The following is a 21,552-nucleotide window of genomic DNA, read 5'->3' on the forward strand; positions in this document are numbered from 1 at the left end:
TAATCTAAATGTTATTCTTAAAGAACATACCTGTATTTTGTTTAAACATACACACACACACACACACACACACACACACACACACACACACACACATATACATACATATGGACCTTGTTAAAATGTACTTATTTAGTCATGCCATGGTTATTGATTAAGATCCCCCCTGAAACATTTATTTCAGTTGTTAAGAATCTCTTACATGTTGATTGGAACCATTGGAACGTATGGCCAAAAAGTGGAGTTTATAGAGCTGTATAAACCAAATCTAAAATTACTTTTTGATCTGTAAAAAAGAAATCTGTAAAAAACTGAGTGAAAAGCATTGGGCATGGTTCATGTAATACTGCTGCAATTCAAACATTCTTAGATAGTACCTAAACATAAGAACATATGGAGCATGTAGAACTTTGCTCTCCAGAAGAGATTAAAAGGTGCTTTTATAACTTTCGATAATTGACAGTGTATTTAAATACATGTTGATTTTGGCAAAGAATCAAAGGAGCATTTTTTGCCCTGTAACTAGCGGAAGTTAGAGCATATATGTGGGTTGTTTTGGCTGCGCTCCATGTGTGGGTGGGGATGGGGTAGGGAGTGGGAGAGGGGTGGGTGTGGAGAAGTGGGTGGAGGGAGTGTCAAAAGAGGGATTTTCTGGTCCAATACATCCCATCACTTAGCAACAAGCAGTGAGGCTTCAACAAGTGGTTGCCATGGATCTGCTGAGAGTGACTTAAAAGTCTCCACAAAGAGCTGTGGTCAGCCTGTGTGTGTGTGTGTGTGTGTGTGTGTGTGTGTGTGTGTGTGTGTGTGTGTGTGTGTGTGTGTGCGTGCGTGTGTGTGTGTGTGTGTGTGAGAGAGAGAGAGATAGAGAGAGAGACAGCGAGAGAGAGAGAATCAGGTGGTGAGTTTTAAGTGCAAATTGACATTCACTTTGCTTACACACAATCTAGTTGTAAGATCCACGTTTTTGCAGAAAATGAATTTGAATCCCAGCTTCTCTCCTGCAAGGTTAATTTACGCTCACTGACTGACAGGTCAAGCTCTCATTCACTGGCTGCTACTGTTGTCTCTCTCTTCAATGAACACTATGACAAGTAAATGGCGGAATTAGGAATTATATCAACACAGACAGGAATGAGTTCGGCAACATTACTCCAGGAAACCACCACTTCATGAGCAGTCATGGAAATGCTGCCTTGATTTTAATATAAAGTACCTGCTCCAGGAGCAGAGCGACAGCCCCTATTTGCATGCATACCAGGGCAAACACCATCGTATATACATGCGTTCCCATGCATTTTGTGCATGTAAGGCAGAGGAGGTTTGCAGATGTATGATCCCTATAGGTCTGTACATACACACAGATGTGTATTTTATCCTCTAATTCTTGCATGTACTCGCATGGTCCCTATATCAACTTGATCCCTCACCATTAGGGACTTATTGACATAATCAACAAAACTGTCTCCTCTCTTGGTTTTTAACAACAACCTGTTCCTTTTCTCCCCCCTGGTGGTTGGAATGATTTTACCCAATCAGAAACAACTATTTTGCATGGTCATGACATAACACTGAGTCAGTGCAGTAATTTTGATGTCAGTCTTGAGTGAAATCAAGACCACCTACTCAGCAAAATAACCCTGGGCACAATATTGACAGAACTGTGAGATTATACACCTCACCAGGAGAACTTGGAGAAAACCAGAGAAAAAATAAAATTCTGATGACCAGCCGATGACCCGGAAACATTTACCTCAGATCATTCTAGTCTAATTTAATTGTAGCATGTACATGTGACCAAATCTAATTGAATGCAACAGCATTCTTTTTTGAGGGGATGATATTTCTGAAATAAATCTAGTCTTGCATTCAGAGATAAATGTCCTTGATGGACAGGTCACCAGTGATTGGACACTTAATGGACACAATGTGGACAGTGTTTTCTGCTCCATCGGTGTCACAAAATGCACTGTTGTGGCGTGATGGGGGTGGAGTCATGGTGGAGCTGAGAAACACACATGTAAATATTTAATTAAAAATGCAACCACATTTAACAATTGCCTTAGTGGTTCACACACACAATACACTCAATTTAAATCCCCTTTGCGTGGACCACTCTTGGGCCATCTAGTGGTAATATCAAGAATGACACTATGAAAGACAGCAAAGCTGGCCTAGAGACAAACTTAGAAAAGACTGTCCTATATGATAGTTAAAAATGAAGAGGAGAGTGTAGATCAGTTACAGTTAGCAGGAAAATAATGTATGACACCTCAAATATGCAGCCAAAAGATAGCAAGTTTTTGGACATTATGTTTTCTTTCTGAAACAATGTAAAGCAAATGTAAAGTTATTTAGCTGTGTATTTAGCTTATCTTCAACTTTACAAAACTATTTTGCACATAGCTTGTTGCACATATGAATGTTAATAGCAGGTGTAGTTGGATGTGCTGTCATTGTCTTTGTGCAAATTACCTAGTGCTTAACCTGACCAGTAAGTTGATGACACTACCCTCCAGTTTATTTTTACTCGTGCATTTGGCAGGTTTTCATTTCAAGCTCTCTTGCTAAGGTGTGTAAATAAGTCATGTTGATATTGTGCCAAGGTGTGTCCACTGAGTAAGAGGTGAAGCAATGAAAAACTATAGAAATAATTTAGGTCTGTTCAAAAGTTAGTTTAACCACTGTTCTGAGTAAGTGCTTAAGGTATATTAAATTGCTCTAACTGTAAACATTGCTGGTGAAATGGATCTCACCACTAATTTAAAAAAAAAAAGGATTACAATTTGAACAAAGCCTCTCTTTCTGCCTGTGATAGGTGGTCATGGATGATAATGCGCTCCTGATATAGAAAATAATGGACTTTTCAGGGTCCTCATTATGTAGGAAGGAGACAGAGCCATTATTTAGACAACACTGATTGCATACAGAATTATTTATTATTGATGCTGTCAGGTGGAACAATGACGGCTTACCAATCATCCGTGTACATCATGCAAGTCCTGAAAGATGCCAAGCAATGATTGGTTAAGGTCCTCAGCCAAATCACAGAAAGAATTTATGACTATGATTGCCTAATCTGACACAGTGACATATGTTGGCACAGAACTGTTCTTGTGCCCTTCATGACAGGCCCATGAGCTACCCCAGATGCTGTTACAGTTTTTCAAACATTTTTAATTGAATTGCAGCCAAAAACTGGAAGTACTTGTAGATGGAGCACCTTGTGATGGGAAAAGATCAGTATCCAATCAGAGTGCAAATCAGAGGTCTTATTAGTATTCACAAACAAATGTCAAGTAACGTAATTTGTAAAACAGAATGCACAAATAAATGCAGAGTGATTTGTATCTGTAAATCTGTATATGTGCTTCTAATTTACCAGTCATATATCATCATTCGTACATCAATATAGCATTTTTAAATTGAAATATATTTGTGAATCTCAACCTATTAGTGTGGATCCCTTTGAGACTGTTGTACCGCACCGTGTGTCACACAAAATCCACAATTGCAGGGAAGACCAAGTGCTTTCCAGTAGATGGTGATAATGCAACATTTATGAATGCCAACTGCTGTTAAATTAAACACAAGAAGAAGAAGAAGAACAAGCCCAAAACCAAGACCAAGATCAAGACCAAGATCAAGACCAAGACTTGTGTGGTTGCCTGCTTGTGAGGTGAAGGGGCAGCAGCAGCATGGCTAACAGTGTTTCCCCCAAGGCAACTTTAATATGAAGGTAGATATGTTGCAAAATGCGAGTTTGTAGACTTCATGTGAGAACTTGTAGAACAAAAATTTTAACTTGTGTTGAAATATATGAAATATTCACACGTATGAGAGCTGAATTCGAAGACAAAATATTTACAAATGTGTAAACTGATATTTAGAGAAATAGAATGACAGCTACAAACTTGTAATCCAACGTTTACTCATATTCATTTATTTTTTTACTTGAGTCCATCTTCCTGTACAACCACAACTCAGTGATTACAACCTCTCGAATTGATCACTGCAACTTCACAACTTCACATCGGCAGTGTGAGTGTGAAGAGATAAACTATCAACCAATATTGAATTCTTTGCCATGTTAACTTGTAGACAAACATTCTGCAGGTTTCTTGTCAACAGATTGATAGTGTCACTTCTGCAAAATTAACTAGCTTTTCTATGGTGTTGTGAGTCAGAACTACATTCTTACCTGCTGATACTGGTTAGATCCTGGTGGCTCTCACTGTGGCAGATGAAGGAATCTGTTCAGCACAGATGATCAGATGTGATCAGATGACAGCAGAAAAACACACCATGGCTGCTTGTAGCTCACTCTAAATACAACACAGAAAAGGCTTTAGTGATCAGTTCACTGAAGGTTTCAGGTCCTAAATTCATATAACCACTACAGCAAATGTAACTGGTAAGGTACAAATGATGATATACGAGTGGTAAATTAGAGGCACAGATACAGATACAGCTTTACAGATACAAATCATTCTGCAATTATTTGTGCATTCTCTTTTGCAAGTTACATTACTTGACATTTGTTTGTGAATACTAATGAGACTGTTTCAATCTCATAACTGTCTCCCTCTCCACTTCTGATTTGGATACTGATCTTTTTCCTATCATAAGGTGCTCAAGTACTTCCAGTTTTGGGGACTGGATAAGACTGTTTTAATCCCACAGCAGTGGACAAGCCTGGTATCCTCTGTCTCTGTCAAAGATGGCCTCTGGTGTCAGTGAATGTCCTCCTTGATCTTTCTTTGAGTTATTTTTTTTGTGAAACTAGTTTGGCTTAGAAAGACCATGCATGGTCATGCTCTGGTTGCATGCAGGTAAACAATCCATGTGGGGGTGAAAGAGCCAGAATGCATTGGCTGAAATGTTGTCTGGACCTAAAACACCTATAAAAAGTATTGATGTTTGTGTACTATGTGGAGAAACGTAAACTGGCTACTTGTGAAACAATCCGGTCACAAACATTGTCTCTCAACTCCAACTCCATTCTCACATATCAAGTTGCTAATCAGACGGTAAACAATGACTGGCACACGGAAGAGGAAGTCTTGGCCCTTAAACATTCGCCATTGCCTCCAGAGGTTAAATTGTCATCAGACGATAGCTGATGGGTTTCGAGATCATGTTAGTCATAACATGATCTAAGTATGGCACTTTGGTTATGTGACAGGTGGTTGTGTATGGGGGATGATGGTACCCTCTGTCTCTGCCAAAAAATGGTCTATGGTGTCAGATGTGACTGTTGTCCTTCTTTCTTTGAGTTGAGATTTTTTGTGAAATTAATTTGGCTTAGAAAGACCATGGTCATACTTTGGCTGCATGCAGGTAAGCAGTCCCTGTGGGGAGTGAGAGAGGCAGAATGCATTGGCTGAAATGTCGTCTGGACCTAAAACACTTAAAAAAGTATTGATGTTTGTTTGTTGTGTGGAGAAACATAAACTGGCTACTTGTGAAACAATCTGATTATAGAGGTCGTCTCTCAACTCCAAGTCCATTCTTGCATCTCAAGTTGCTAATCTGACTATAAATAATGACCGGCGCCTGGATATCCAACAGTGATTGTTAGTAGGATACATGTTGCTAACAGTCATCTCCTATATAACACTTCCACTTTTAGATGTGAGAGACAGTCATTCCATTTCCGCCTGTCATAAACATAGGTCGCATTAGGCATTTGAACAAAACAACCGCTGCTGTTTTTTTTTCTGTTTAGGACAATCTGTAATGCTGAGTGCAGCAAAAGCCTGTTAATATAAAGGATAATGTTTATCTGAATATTTATCTAATCTTAAACAAAAACCCATGTCTTAATAATATCCCTGAGGTGGAAATCGATCAGGTTTTAGAGCTATCTTCATCTTCCTGTCTCTGTGATGACATGTGGCCCTCATGGACTGCACATAAAAATGCACACACCCTCCTCCGTAGGTGGTTGGGTGAGCTACAGTGTTGTTTGCTAGCATGCAAGTGAATGAGTGGGTGGCTGCTGCTTTGGCAGCTTGCCACTTCAGTTGCAATGAGCGTCACCCTAAACACGAGATCTACTGCATTTTTGAGTCAGCATCACGTTATGCAGCTGAACTGTCGGTGGCATGCAATACCTGGGTGGGACTAAGAGGGGGGTGGGGTAGGGAAGCTTGATGAAGACATATGAAAACACACACAAACACACACACACACACACACACAAGCCAGGTCGACTGGTGCTAAAGATATGATAAGGATCATTGTTTTGTCTGAAAACAGTACAAGTCACATCCTCCATTAGAAGAGAGGGAATATGTGCAAACAGCAATCCTCTATTTGAGTAAAGTTTTGCTGAATGATACTGGTGTGAAACTCCTAAATCAATATTAATGTTGTTGAATGGGATTTAAAAGGTCAGTTCACTCAAATAAATGAATAAATACATATTCTATCCTTTCCTCATGGTGTTATTGTTTTCAGTTAGATAGTCTTGGTTTTATTTATCCAGGTTCTGTGATATCTGTCTCTGAGATTTCTGCCTCATTTTCCTCCTCTGCCCAGATCTGTGAGGCTCTGGGCTCAGTCTGTCTTAATGACAGGATTGGCGAAGTGGACCTGCAATAATTGACACCCCTCTGAAGAATATAGTTTTGTGTATATTTTTTTTGAATATACACAGTCCTAAATGTACTGTATTTCCTCTGTTCAAGTAATCACTGGTTCAGAAATGGGAGTTTCCTCACATCAGTCAACTCTCTCTCTGAAACAGACGGACCACCATGGTGGCCAGCAAGGCTGTCAGCAGATACAGGCCTATTGCCACTAACAGAGAGAAGTGTGTTTCCTAGGTCATGAAAGACTTGACTGATAGGTTACTCTAATGTAGTGAAGTGAGAGGATGTATTGTGTGAGTGTGTGTGTGTCTGTGTATGGGGGGGGGTTAAAAGGTTCACAAAATACCACATGCATGTACTTAAACATACAGGCACATACGTTTGTACATTTGTAGGTATGTGTGCATGATTCTTTGAACGTATAACATGCATAATACGTATGTACACACGCATGTGGGGCTGAATATTTCCGGTCAGGAGGTTAGTGGACTGTTTCCTGCCGGCGGTGTGTATTTATTAAATTGTTCAAAAAGATGTTTGATTCCACATCAAATCTGTCACAAAGACTCTCAATACAACTGCTTGTCTGCACTGTGATCAACAGACAACAGTTAAATTAAATATTGGAAACATACTGATACAAGAACAAGGGGTGCACTGGAGCGCAGGTACCAAAAGCATCAGAGTTTGTGGGAAATGTGGTCCCTAATTGGAGAAAAAAGCATTAACTCCTTTCTGCAGTAGCAGTTTTGCACCTGAGTTTACTGTGTGAGATCTCCACCCTTTTGACATAGTTTTTGATAAACAGACCAAAGTATCAGAGTTCATATGACAGTAATACACTGATGCAAACAGTACCTTTTAAACACACATATAGACAATACTAATAAAATAGTAATATAATGGCTATAGAGGCAGAAATATTGTTAAAATAACAAATGACACACAGCCATGCGGGAGCATGGCTGTGTGTTATTTTCAACACTGCATTTCTAGATGCTCTGATAAACAGATTGAGAAATCAAAATATTTGCCACACTTATCATAAACCTTGGTGATAAAGCCTTATAAGCAGATGAAAGGAGTGTCGGCACACTTCATCTTCACTCATGTTTCCATTCTCCCTCACTCCTGACCCCCCCTTGACTCTGGTGTATTTAGCGTGGGTTGTGCAGATACTCTGAGGAGATGGAAAATGCAGCTTGTTGATGATTCTGATATGAACAGCCCACACATAGAAAATATTACAGGTGCAATACAGATCTAAAATCTGTCCCTCAAAGCTGAACAACGGTTACAACTGTTATAGTAGTCAAATTATTAAAAAAAGCTACTCATAGATGCCTCACAAGTCTGAAAAAATGTTAAAATACATCTTCTAAATTTTAGATTGGAAGGTATAACAACTTTTTCCCCCTGTTTAATCATACTAGCAGGTACCTTGGTGCAGTTTAGTGATTGGCAGTGTTCCATGCTCTTTCTTACTACACATTTGGCACATTCCATTTGTAATAATGAACCCCTCTTCTTTTGTTCCCCATTTCTAGTTTCAAGACAGAGTAGATCTGCTTATTCACACATATTGGTTTCAGCAGTTTGAGACATTATATTTTAGTGTGAAGATTGGTCTTCTATTTAGGTGTAATCAACAAATCTTTCAATTAGTACCTTACATGCACACTAGAACCCCTGTTAAGACTTACCTTGTATTTAATCACATTATATGACATGTAATATGCATATAATATATGTAACATAAGAAACCTTGTACGATTATAACATTATCCAGGTTTCTGATGATCTGTGCAGGAGTATATTTGACTTTGACTCAGTCATTTTTGTACTGGTGTTGGTATTGTCAGTATCTGAGTCTGACTTATTGATGTCCTGACCATGTGTTGTGGTTCAGTATTTACACTTGGTCCACAATAACCCTGCATTAAAATGAGTAGAGAATTTAGTTATGTCTAACAGCTTTCTCTTGATGGTTTCCCACAGTAATTTTGTTTAGTTTCCTCTAGTATTACTTATCCATAGAGAGATGATATCAGTGTGGATTTGGAATGAAGATTTAGACTGGATTTAGACAGACTGTTTTCAATATGAACATAACACTGTAGTTTTCAAGCTACAGCAGCACTGTAGAGGCGTACTTCACTAGCAAACTGTCACTGAAATATATGCAAAATGCTGCTCTGCTCACATCGTTGCCAAATCATTAATTGAAACTACTGGCTGCAGCTTTTTTTGTGGCTCAGCAGGTCACTCACTTAAATGCTGTGCAGTAGGCTACCAGTATTTTTAACAGCTGTTATCCCCAGGGCAAACGTGGATTTATAGTCAACACCTATCTATCAGCCTAGATTGGTCCTCATCTGGACATCCTCAATTTAATTTTCATATAGATAATGTAAATAATCTTGCTTTTGGTTTGACATGCTTGCATCGTTTATTTCTGGTTGACATTGTGGGTGTATGTGATGTGCTATTGTGTGTAGCTTTGTATTTTGTATAATGTGTTCTGTGTGCTTTTTGCTTTGCACTGTTTGTTGTGCTGTTGTATGTTTTGATTGTAGGGGACTACAGATGTAAATTAGCTTTGAGCTAATTCTGGTGCAGTGTATCATTCATATTAAAAACCCTACACTGTCCCAATAAATGAATAAATAAATACAATCATATCAAGGCAGAGATCATCATTTATCACATATCATTTAACTAACTATGGGACTCCAACTTAGAACTTATTTTATGATCTGATCTTATGAAAGACAACCTGTAGTCTGTGCCTACTTGCCAGCGCTAGTAGTAGTTAGTGTTTCTAATGAACTGGTAACTCAGTGTACACATCTAAAAACTGATAACTAGTCATGATAACTTCTCAGTTTTAAGAATACAGTAAATGTATGTAGTTAATGTTCCAGATGGAAACAATAACAAGCTTATACTAGAAGATGTATTTTTGGGAGAAAATGGTTTTGGTCACTGCAAGTTTATTTTCAAAGCATTCTAAAATAAACAGAAGCTAATCACTGCCCATAAAGCATTCAAAATTAAACTACAACAATTCTCTTTGGAAAATATTTGACTTTAACATTAATGTTGCTTATGTGTGCTGACACTTGCTAAACTCTGGTACAGTGCATTAACACAGACAGACAGAACAGCAGTGGAGCGTCCTAGTCTGTAGCTGAGTAGGGAAGGACCTCCCAAGATGAAAAGTGGCAGGTGATTGGGCCTAACAAACACACCAATCTCTACCATCTCTGTTCCACAATCAGATATGAGCTGGCCTGCTGCTATTCTGTGCTCCACTCCCACCCCTCACCCCGTTTCTATCTCATTAAAAGCAGTTTCCCTTTCTTTTCTCTTTCCTGAAATGCTGTTGTTGATTTCAGGCAGCCAACTTCCTCTGTCCCTTCCCTGCCGCCTGAAATGCATCTGATAGGATGGTAAAGAAAAGGTTGTTGAACAGAAGATAAAGTGGGGATGCAGGAAATGCAGCACACACTGTTGCATCCACATTGAAGCCCACATCTATATGGTTGTGAACAGTTTTTGTACACATGTGGGTCTTAAATAGACAAGCTTTTTAAGTTTTACTTGGATTTGGTTATTTAATCTGTGACATATGAGGTTTTGTGATCCTGCATATCTTGATTAAAAATCAAAGCTGATTTGTCAAACTAGATTTGTTAGTCATGTGAAAACAAGTTATGATGGCAGAAATGGAAAGTGACAGTTGAATTACTACTCAGTGAGTATAACTTGTATCGCCCAGACTTTTCAACTGTGAGTTGCAGAAGGCATAATGTATGCTGCGTGTGAAAAAAGAGAAAAAGAGAAAATTACAGGACAGAGAACAGTTTCAATTTGTTTATGTAATTATTAGAGTATTGAACTTATATATAGTACCAGTCAAAAGTCTGGACACACTTTCTCATTCAAGTGGATGGTAAAGTGTGTCCAAACTTTCCCAAACTTTTGACTAGTACTGTATAAAAATAACACTAAGTCAAAAACAATTAAAACACCTATGTTTATTTTTTAAATGATCAATTAATGAAATGTCTTGTGATTGCTTGTTAATTTTACTGTATATGTGCTTGTGTTTATTGATTTGTCTATACACCAAAAAACTTGATTAGAAACAATAAACAATAATAAAAAAAAAAAAAATTAACTTTCTGATGCTATCGACTTCACTCTTCCCGTAGATGGCATCAGTATGATTTCACTTCAGTATTAATCCATCCTCAGTATAGCTGGTTTTACTGCTGACACAAAGCCTGGTGACATCACAGTGCACACTATTGTATGTAGTAACAAACTTACATTGCAAAAAACCCACGAGTCCCAATCCTCCCTGCCCCTCGCTGGTTACCTGTGAGTTTTAGAAATGATTTTAAGATTAGCATGGTCGGGCTCCTGCCCATATCTGTGACCTACTCACTCCATATGAGTCTGATTGCTGCTTGAGATCTTTTAGCAGGGCCCTACTAATGGTGTTAAGTGTTTTTCTAGATCCCTGTTAACACTCAGGTAACATTACTGTAGGTAGAAAACCCCCAGTTTTCTCATCGGCTCTGCTTGGAGCTGTACTGAGGTCTATCACAGTTAAGTTTCTATTAATACAAACATTTACTGTCTCTGCTTCACAACTGAAGCTTTCCAATGACCAAGCATCTTAAAGCTTTTGTTGTGAAGCAGTCACAGTTTCCTGTGAGTTGACACTTGTAATCTGCAAAGTAAAGGACACGCCATAGGTCTAAACTCATAAATTTGGAACTTGTTCAGTGTCAGAGCCAGTTCTCACTATTACACCACTCTTCATTTCTCTCAGTGTTATGTTCAAGGATAGGTTCACAATTTTTCAAGCCTCTCTTACAACAATACTACACAAACACTTATGGGTCACCATTGATCTCTTCATGGCCTCTTCATACTGGCTGTGAAGCGATCCCTTCTCAACTTGTTTCCAATGAAAGTGATGGGGGGGAAAATGCATTCATATGTGAATTGAAGCTAATCGAAGCTGAGCCTTCATACTTCTCTCTTTTAGTTACAATCCCTCTGTTGCAGCTCGGTGAACAAACTGCCCGGTAAATGAACGTGATATGACATTGTTTGGTTCAAACTCATTTAGCTCCTGCAATCTTCCACTGGGTGACAAAATGGCGTGGTAGACCCGATGTTTCTGCTGGAAATACACTATATGCTAAACATATAAACGCTTTATAGGGATATGTTGTAATGTAGTTCACTGTTGTGTCAGCAGTGCATTACTTCCTGTCATTCTTACTTTGAGGTGGTTGATTCTATCACACAGATGGTGTGCTCCACCAACACAACACAGGCAGAGGGCAGTGTTGTTTCAGAACCAACATCAGAGGAGGGAGTGAAGGATGACGGGAGATGCTCAACAGCATGAACAGAATGTATTGGGCTTAATGGATGGCATGAAATCCAGATGATGTCCATGATGTCCTAATGACTCTGGTGATCTCCTGACTTTTCCTCTAGCACCATGGTCTTTCCTCTAACATATCCAATGAAATTTCTTAACATCTACTAGAGGGATTGGCAGAATATTTTGTCATGGACAGTCATGGTTCCCAGAGGATGGATTCTAATTTGCATTATATTGTACAAGTTTGCAAATGTCACCCATTAATGTTACCTCTAATACAGACCACATAATATACCATACAGTTACAGAGGCAAGTGAGGAATTATGTTTATGTGAAATGATAAAACAAAAAAAAATCATTTTACATGCATCCACAGCTAACAAAATGATCTGAATGATTAGATATGGACAATCAACAGACAGGTACACAAACTGTTTCAAAACATTTTAACTCGTCATTATGAACACAGCCTGCCTGAGGGAAACTGGATCAAGAGGAATATAATTACAGTGTATTGCACAGCAGCAGTCTGAACCCAGCAGCCCTGCTCAGAGCTATACACCAACAGAACCAGCTAACTGTCAATCATAAAGCCAGAGGGCCTACATGGGACTGATAGAAAACATTACTGAACATCTGATTGGCATGTTACACTCACAGCCTTATGTCAAAGCCAAGTTTTTGTCCAGCAGATTCAATGTCCCACACTTCCTCTGTACATACATTTCAAGTGTCAATTTGTTCTTTCAAGTTTTGAGGACACCTTGTTGGATATGGAAAGAAAAGTGTTGCTTTACGATTGAAATTTAGCGAATGTCCTTTGCCTACTCCTTCTTCTTTTTCTTCTTCTTCTTGCGTTCTGAGGAGCTGTTCCAGTAGTAGAGGACCTGCAGAGCAATGATGCCATTACAGGCGGAGGATATGACATAGGTGAGGGCCATCAGTGCATCTCCAGTTTCCTATAAAAAGGGGAAAAAAAGCTGAAAACCATATACCTGTCTGACATGTCAACAAAAACTGATAAGAAAATAACATGAAAGTTTCAAAGTAATGACACATCGCTGTCAGTCAGCATGTCCTGCTTTCTTTGTGTGGCTTCATTCATGACAGAGAAAGCTACATTAATACTGTTCCCCCTTGCAGTTTTAAGTGATGTAATAATAAACCATGAGTGCCCAATCTAAGTCAGATAGATAAAATGACGTAAATGTTGGCGGAACGTCAGCTGGGGGCAGTTGTTGATGAGGGAGTGTGTGTGCGTTGTATGGCCATGACAGAACAAACCATGCTCAATGTCGATACTGTCTGAAAATAGTTGTGTCTTCAAGAGGAAACACAAGCTACTGGTTTAAACCGCCAGAAAAACAACCATGTTGTACTACATGATGATTAAATGGGAGTAGCAGAAAACACAAGACTGGGACACGTTTCAGCCTCAGCTGTTGTTTAATGTAATGTGAGGTAATAAATGTATCAAGCTTTACTAATTAAAACCTTGTCTGTCCTGCTGACAAGATTGTTTGTTGTCCACAGGCGCATTAGCATCCAAGCTATGCCGCCCCCCCCCCCCCCCCCCCCCTCTCTCTCCCCTCATTTTCTCCTCCTTGTCCTCTCTTTTCTCTCAAGGGGTCTCTTTGCTGGACCATTGGCCGTCCTGGGACTGCTCTGCTTCCCTGGCTGTCGGATCCATTTCCAGAGGTTTTGGACCTGGCTACTCATCCTGCAGGAGATTCTATTCCTTCCCAATGTGATCCGAGGTCCTCATCTTTCTCTCCTTTCTCTCTGTGTGTGTGAATGGTGTGATGTGAGTTTCCTGTGTGTATGTGTAGTCTGTCCTCTTTTCAGGTCTCTAGGGTGATGGAGGTACTTGATGTCCTCCTGATCAGATTCTTTGTATATGTTATCAATCCATCTACAATTTTGTCATTCTGTCTGTTCTGCTCTATTTCTGTAATGTTGCTATCTGGTCTGTTCTGCACACACAACATCTATTGTATGTCTGTCTGTCCTGGGATAGTGATCTCTCCTATTCTGCTGTTCCTCAGCTTTTTTACAATTTTTTTTTGAGAGGGGGGTGGGGGGATCCTTGTCCAAATCAAGGGTGTAAAGACAGAAGCTACTGTATTGCTATACAGACTGTAAAGCCCCCTAAGGCTAATTTGTGATATTGGGCTATACAAATAGCATTGACTTGCCTATCAGGCAAGCGTTTTGTTTGTTAGTCACACAGTCCACACTGGCTGTGCAGTGAAAACAACATGTTAGCAGCAGCTTCAGTCCTTCAGTCCTCAATCAGTGTCCATAGGATGCATTCAGGCAATAATATAACAGCACTGATCAAAATGTCATCAATCATATATTACAGACAGACACACAGGCCTCTTACCTGTAGTGAGGTGAAGATGCGGGCAAGAGATCCAGCAAACAGCAGGAAGACAGAGACCGCAGACAGCTGGCCAGTGTGTCCATTACGAAAGTTAGTGGCTGCCTGGATTAACTGAGACAACCACACACACCGTCAGTCTTCTCTGTGTTGTGTGTGTTTTAGTATGGGCATTATTAACACTTCTTAATGTTGGTTGTTTCCTTTCTTTTTTAAACCTATATTTCTATACATTGTGATGAATCTGCGACATGAAAAAAATTAAACTGAATAAACGTATTAAATTGTATTAAACTTTACTACAAGTTCAAGAATCAACCACACTCATTCTTAAAAAAAAAAAATACAAGCATTATATCAGTGTGTATTAGACTTGTGTTGTCTTTTCCTACCCTGCCAATGATGATGGCTGGCATGTTAGAGGCCTGCATGGTGGTAACTACTGACATGGGAGTGATTGGAGACAACAGAAGAATCAGTAGGCCAAAGTACACAACCAGAAACAGGAGACCTGGGAAAGAAGAAGCAAACACTCAGTGCTGATCTGTCAAACCAATAAGAGATTTCTTTAAGACTGAATCAGTGTTTGTGTTTTTCCATTTTTATTTCACATATTAAACACCCATAACATGAAAACATCATATTAATGTGCTGAGGCACATTTTACATATAATATTTCACAAATAATCATATTTTAGCTACCACTGGATGTGTGTGTATATCTAGTTATTTTCAGTTCAAATTTTCTTACCCAGAGACTACTGGATACATACACCTTTCTGAGGCAGATGAGTATTTGACAACAAACAAGGGAAATCAAAAGCATACTAAAGACTGGCACATCTTCCCCCCCCCCCAACGTTTAGCCATGCTAGTGGCATGTCAGTCTGTCCGCCTGTCCACGTTGTCAGTGGTCCACTTTGGTCCAGAGTGAGCTCTTATCTTAAATATCGGACGGATTGCCATGACACTTCGTACAGACTTTCATGATCCCAAAAGGATGAATGCTACCAACTGATCATCTGACTTTTACTCTAGCACCAGTAGGTTGACAAAATACTTTGGTTTATGACCAAACTGCAAAACTTCCCAAAAGCCCCAGCTGTACTTTGTGTTTAATTAGCTAATTAAAAAATTTTAATATGCTAGCATGACATACTATGGGTGGGTTTTTGATTGATCAGAACTGATTTGTATGACATGGGGGTTATATCATTTAAACACGTGGTACATGGTAATGATGCATATTTTTTTTATCCTGGAAGGCATTTATAGTGTTGCACAGTGACTGAACTGAAAGACTGTTGAATGTGGATGCGATCTAACCTCTGCCTGTTCTCCCTCCGTAGTGCTGAATGAGGAGGCCGATGGTGACAGTCTGCAGCATGAGGAACAGAGCCTCGCCCCAGGCACTAAGATAACATTCAGCGCAGGTTATTAGTTAGGTACTCACATTTTTAAACAAAAAGGTGGAGCGCTTCGTCTAATTCAGCTTACAGTGCTGTTATACATAGATTACAGAAATAAAATAAAATAGATTCCACATGGTGCTCTGTGTACATTTAAACTTGACAGAGTTGATTTGAATATGGGCCGACCTGAAGGGGAACTTGTTGGCGATACTGTAGGCCATCGTTCCTGTGATGGCCAGCAGCTCTAGTATCACAGATTTGAAGCTCAGCCCCTCGGCACTCTTTGCTCCCATCAGCTTTAAGATCTGAGGCAGCTTCACTGTGAACAAGGAAGGAGGAGAGGTGAGATACACGGTGCAGGTTTCATACAATCACAGTAATAAAAAAAACACAGCGTTGAAAGCAAAGATCAAGAGAGAAACGCAGCGGTGAGATAGTTTTGTTCTTTCTCAGGTTGCATCACGGGATGGATTCAAAAACTTGATGAAGTATCAATTAATGACCCTGTTGTTTACACTGATATATTTTCACATCAATTTCCTCATTAGAGAGTGATTTCAGCTGCCGGTTTATAAAATTCAACACGCACAAGCATCGACAGGATGATAGGATGTTAAGTTGGGACTTTTTTCAAGACTGTTCGTCCCTCCACTTTCAGGTGTTATGAGGATAAAGAGGTAACGTCTACGCTACATTATTATGGTCACAGCGGTAATGTCTAAGCCTTCTATAAGATTTTGGACCTTTAAAGCCAATCATAATCAAAACACAGAGGACCGCGAGTAGCCTATAATGGCTGTCAGTTCAGACTACTTTAAATAATTTGACCACCAAATACAACATTGGGTCCTATTTTTTCGTGACGGTGCAACGACCAGTGCAAGCAGCAAACAGACAGTTTCGCATTTTCCTGACCTCGAAATTTGCTTTGCCTGTCTGTCTGTGTGCTATCGCGGTGCCCCGCATTGCATGCACAGTGAAGCTGCCGGAAGAAGACATGCAGAAATGGGCAGCGCAAAGTGATTTTGTGGAAAATGGGTCTTAGATGTCTCAGAACCACGTCTGTTTCTGGAGCAAAGGCACTCCACTGCTACTTGGTGATTTTATCAACAAGAGCAAACGAAATACTTGCTGTAAATGTGCTGCAATAACGGATTAATGCATGAAATATAAATAAGTTATTTCAAGTAAACACTCTCCTACCAAATTCGGCACAGAAAATAACATTTATGGGTTAAAGCATCTATATCGATCTGTGCATGAATGTGGGTGATTCTTACAGTATCTGCTGTCCACAGCTGCTTTATACTGTATGAAAAGCTTCTCCTTCATTTCATTAAATCCCTGCAGCATCTGAAGGCATCAGGACTGATATATGTTGATAAATCCGCAGCCTCTGAGAAGTGCCGCAGCAGAGTGAAGTGCCGTTATGCACAGCCCTTCATTGTGTTTACCTTCATTATGTTGATTGCAACTGACATCAGGCTTCTGCAGAAGAACCACACTCACCTCTACACAGATCAGACATATTACTGTGGTTGCAAAAAGTTTTTTTTACCTCTTATGTCCTGTTGCATTGTAAGGGAAACATTGTTTTGCAGACTGATATGAAAAGAATCTCATTGACAATCTCAAATTGTTTCTTTCACAGATTTTCATAGGTTATTAAACTGATTTTTTTTCTTTGTGCAATCTTTATTTATATTTCTACAATATTACTGAATCATTGGTTAGAATTTCCTCATAAAGAAAAACTACACATTACAAAACTACACTGCATAGTCACCACTTTTTCTGCTGATGATTAGAATAAAACAAATAAAAATGAGAGAAAATCTTATATACTTCTCCCTGACCTAAACTCACTAAAATGTCATTAGTTTTCATTGATTAAACCTTGAGTAGGACAATAATGAAATGACTAAAATGTGCCTAAAATTCTAAATTAGACTAAATGAGGTGTCCAAGTTAGAAAAGGTGAGGTGTTTTACCCAGCACTGATCCCAGAATGATACCGATCCCCAGGCCTTTGCTCAGAACGATCTTCAGACATGGTACTGGAACAAAACAAAAAAAATATGAAGTATAGCTAGCTGGCAATGATTGCATCAATGTATACTCACATCAGTCAGAGAATCTAAAGCAAGAGAAACACGAGTCTGCAAGAAAGAGAGAGGAAGCATGCAGAGAGAAGTGAATCTTTTACATAACTTTATTTGATACTTCTATTCTGTGGCGATGCAGCAACGAGTATGAACTACACTGCATTAGTCTTTCTCTCAATACTTTGACTTACCAACCATGTATGTGGCTCTCAACTTCTTGCCATTGGTTTCTACTGAAGACTTAAGTCTTTAACAATGGCTCACAAATATAAAGTTTCATTTTTAAAAAAAAGCTCTGTAATTTCTATATTTTCTAGAAAATGTAACTCAAACATTTTCTAATAGTTTTTAATACTTTTTGGACAAGAACAACAATTGAGGAGATATATCATGCTTTGAACACATACGGATTCATAATGTTCACCATCTTGAACTCTGGTAAACTTCACATGTAGCTTTTCCATGTGGCTGGAGTACTACTCGATTACATCACCAGTCCACATGCATACAAACACCACTGGTGGTAGAGGTAGATTAGTTATGCTCATATAAGGAAGAGCTGCGCATCAAACCACCAACTGTATAGTCAACGGCTACCCCCGTCCACCAGCCATGTTCAAAAGCCGGACATAGCCACACAAACATTTTCACTCTAGTTACCTAAAGGAGCACACCAGAAACATACTAAGCCAATCAGTGCTGACCTGATCCTTTGTTGTTATTTGATAAATACACAAATTGCTTCTAGTGTTGATCTAGTCCTGGTTTGACTTGTTATCTACAGCAGTTTCTGAAGTCACCTTTTTTCTGTTTTCACAAATACAATTCAAAGAGTTTGACAGAATGTTTAGTCTCTTCAGAGTATGTATGTATGGACAACTTTAAGTGGTATACTAATGGAGATTCAGACAGGAAACATCACCAGATTGTAGTATTTTTTTTTAATTTGAAGTATTTTTGGTCTAGAGTTGCACACTTGCTATCTGATATAACCAGAACTTGTATTCCTAGTTTACCTAATGTTTTACTTCTAAATGATGACTCATTAATTAATGCTACCAAATCTCAGAGAAGACACATACTTTTAGGTCCGACTGCTGCTAAAATGTTGTTAATATTAAGGTGAAAGCCTTGTTTTCCCTTTGCATTTCCCCCTTATTTATTTCCCCAAACTTATTTATTTCTGTATTTTCGTTTTACATTTCTTTATGCATTTCTGCTTCATTATGCAAATGAGGGGGCTGTCATTCAAAGTGTGGGTGAACATTGAAGCAACTGTAGCCCCCTTTTTTAGGTAGTCTGCCAATTTTAGGACAACGCACAAGGAGGACGATCCTAAATATACAGCAAATGCAGCCAAGGAGTTTTTATGACCCAGCAGTGGGATGTTCTTGACTGGCATTGTCATTCACCTGACCTCAGTCCAGCTAAGCAGGTGTGTCACTTGCCAAAAATCAGACCAATAGCAGTTTACAAAAGGTAAATAAAAACAGCCACCTTAAACTAAACTACAAACATCAGGGAACAATTTTATACCAACATGCCTGACATTAAAGAAATGGTTTGTCCCTTCTGTGCATAACACTATTTAAAGAAGATGTTGAATATCTAAGGAACTGAAGTTGTTTACATGGTGTTGAGACATCATTAGATGCTGCTGAGCGATCAGCTGTTACACCTGTTATTTATTAGCTGCTTCATGACACCTCTACCTGCTCCTGAGGATGATTTCAGAGTTACAGAGAAAGCTTGAAACTGCAAATATGCATCTGTCCTTTTTGAGAGTAACTCTTATTTTACATAACAGTGCAATGTCATATATACACTATTATGCTTGAAAATATGGGGAAGGTCAATCATTAATAACTGTTATATAGAATAAACATACTGTTTGATATGAGAGGACCTCAAAGAGACAATCACTCATTACTGCGGCATCTCCCAAAACCTTATAAGGTAGATAAATACAGAAGCAAATTAAAACAGAAATATCCAAAATGTCACATTTTATCAATTAATTTTATTTTATTTATTTTTGATATTATTTTTGGTGAATTTAATAGCAAATTAATTTATTTATTGATTCATTTATTTATTTATAGCAGTTTCAGTCCTCCATTCTAACCAACAGAAGAGAAATACAATCGACACCACTGGAGAAATTAAGATTAATCTATATAACCCGAATTAGGAAATTATGTCTTTGACTACATATCATTGTCATACCATCATCCAGACATGATTTATATTGTTTTTCTGTGGTAGTTTATGGAATTCAGAACTGGTGTTGCAAAGAGGAGACCTTATTGAGCAGTTAATGAATGTCATAATGTACATGGATAGACAAGAACATCATGTTTGTATGCTTATGTTAGCATAATCTATGTCAAGTATTACAGATGTACATAGAGGCTGATGATTTGCTGTTATATTCAATCTAACTTCCAGTCCAAAACGTCACCAAAAAAAAAAATGTATATTACCCCTCAGATTACCCTAAATTAACACAATGTCTGTACATAAACCTGTACCTATGTATGAGTATGTATAACTGACTATGTGTCTCTGTGTGTAGGTATTTATAATCATGTGTATGGTGTGTAAGTGTGTGCCTATGTGTGCTCTATGTAAAGCTTGCTGGATGTACCTGAATGATCCAGAATTTGAGGAGTGACTGCTACTAAAAACCACCGTCTTTCCCTACAACAGTGAACCTCGGTCTCTCGCTGTTGGAGTCCTGCTTTTAACATGCCACGCTTCCGGGATTGACGTTTCCAGTGAACATAATCCAGGCAGCAGTTTCTCTCTCACATAAACCACAGGCCACCATGATGCCCCCATAGCCCAAACTAAACCCTCCTAAAGTGAAAAGTATTTATAATAACTAAAGATTATTATCAGCATAATTTAACCTATGTTACGCTCCACACTGAGGAAGAACCAACATCTCCCGAGTGTCTAAGTGTCACTGAGCTGCTAGTTTTTCCAACTAAAAGGAGCCACTTACCGTCTAAAAAGTTGAAATTGAGGAAAAATTCATCATAACATGATTCTGGCATAAAATACGTCAACAACAGCCCTTTAAATGGATCCATAAATGATGACCCTTTATCCAACGTTATTTTCTCCGCCATTGTGGAGCGCAGATGTGACGTTGCGTCTTCTTCTTCTTCTTGTTTATTGGCGGATCGCAAACCAACGTAAAAGGTGCATACCGCCACCAGTTGCATCGGAGTGTGTCATGACATTAAAGGATAGGTGGGTTTTTGCTGGTGACCTGCTGGTTTTGCTGGATTTGTGCTGGTCTTACTGGTGACCAACTTAGTGTGTTTTGATCCCTGGAGTGCTGCAGAACTTCGATGCTGATTTGTGCCCGAGTGTGTCTGAGACTCCTCTGGTGCCAGTGACGAATGAGCAGCGTGATGTGATCAATGAATAATTTTGAGGAAGAGGTTATTCAAAACCTTCCAAACTGTCAATCATGCAAAAGTCTTATGGGACCCGAAGCTGAAACTGAGTGGGCTATTTGTTGGACATTTTAATGCTAGAAGCATTAATGCAAAGAGCAATCAGTTGACTCATCGTGTGTCTGACTCAAACCTGGACTAGAATATGTTGGGATAAAAATAATGTTATCCAAACAAA

General features: G+C 39.0%; 1 protein-coding gene across 1 annotated transcript; it reads right to left on the minus strand.

Annotated features, from left to right (window-relative positions):
• Window positions 1–12,308: 12,308 nt before the first annotated feature.
• Window positions 12,309–21,080, minus strand: mpdu1b (mannose-P-dolichol utilization defect 1b). The gene is made up of 7 exons (XM_067579644.1): window positions 20,915–21,080; window positions 17,794–17,859; window positions 15,989–16,121; window positions 15,717–15,802; window positions 14,783–14,901; window positions 14,394–14,504; window positions 12,309–12,966 (listed from the first exon to the last, which is right to left on the minus strand). Exons 1-7 carry the CDS (start codon window positions 21,039–21,041, stop codon window positions 12,832–12,834), a joined length of 777 nt encoding a protein of 258 aa, XP_067435745.1. The 5' UTR covers window positions 21,042–21,080; the 3' UTR covers window positions 12,309–12,831.
• Between the last annotated feature and the right edge of the window lie 472 nt (window positions 21,081–21,552).

This window comes from Thunnus thynnus, chromosome 22 (assembly GCF_963924715.1).
Source record: "Thunnus thynnus chromosome 22, fThuThy2.1, whole genome shotgun sequence".
Lineage (NCBI taxonomy): Eukaryota > Metazoa > Chordata > Actinopteri > Scombriformes > Scombridae > Thunnus > Thunnus thynnus.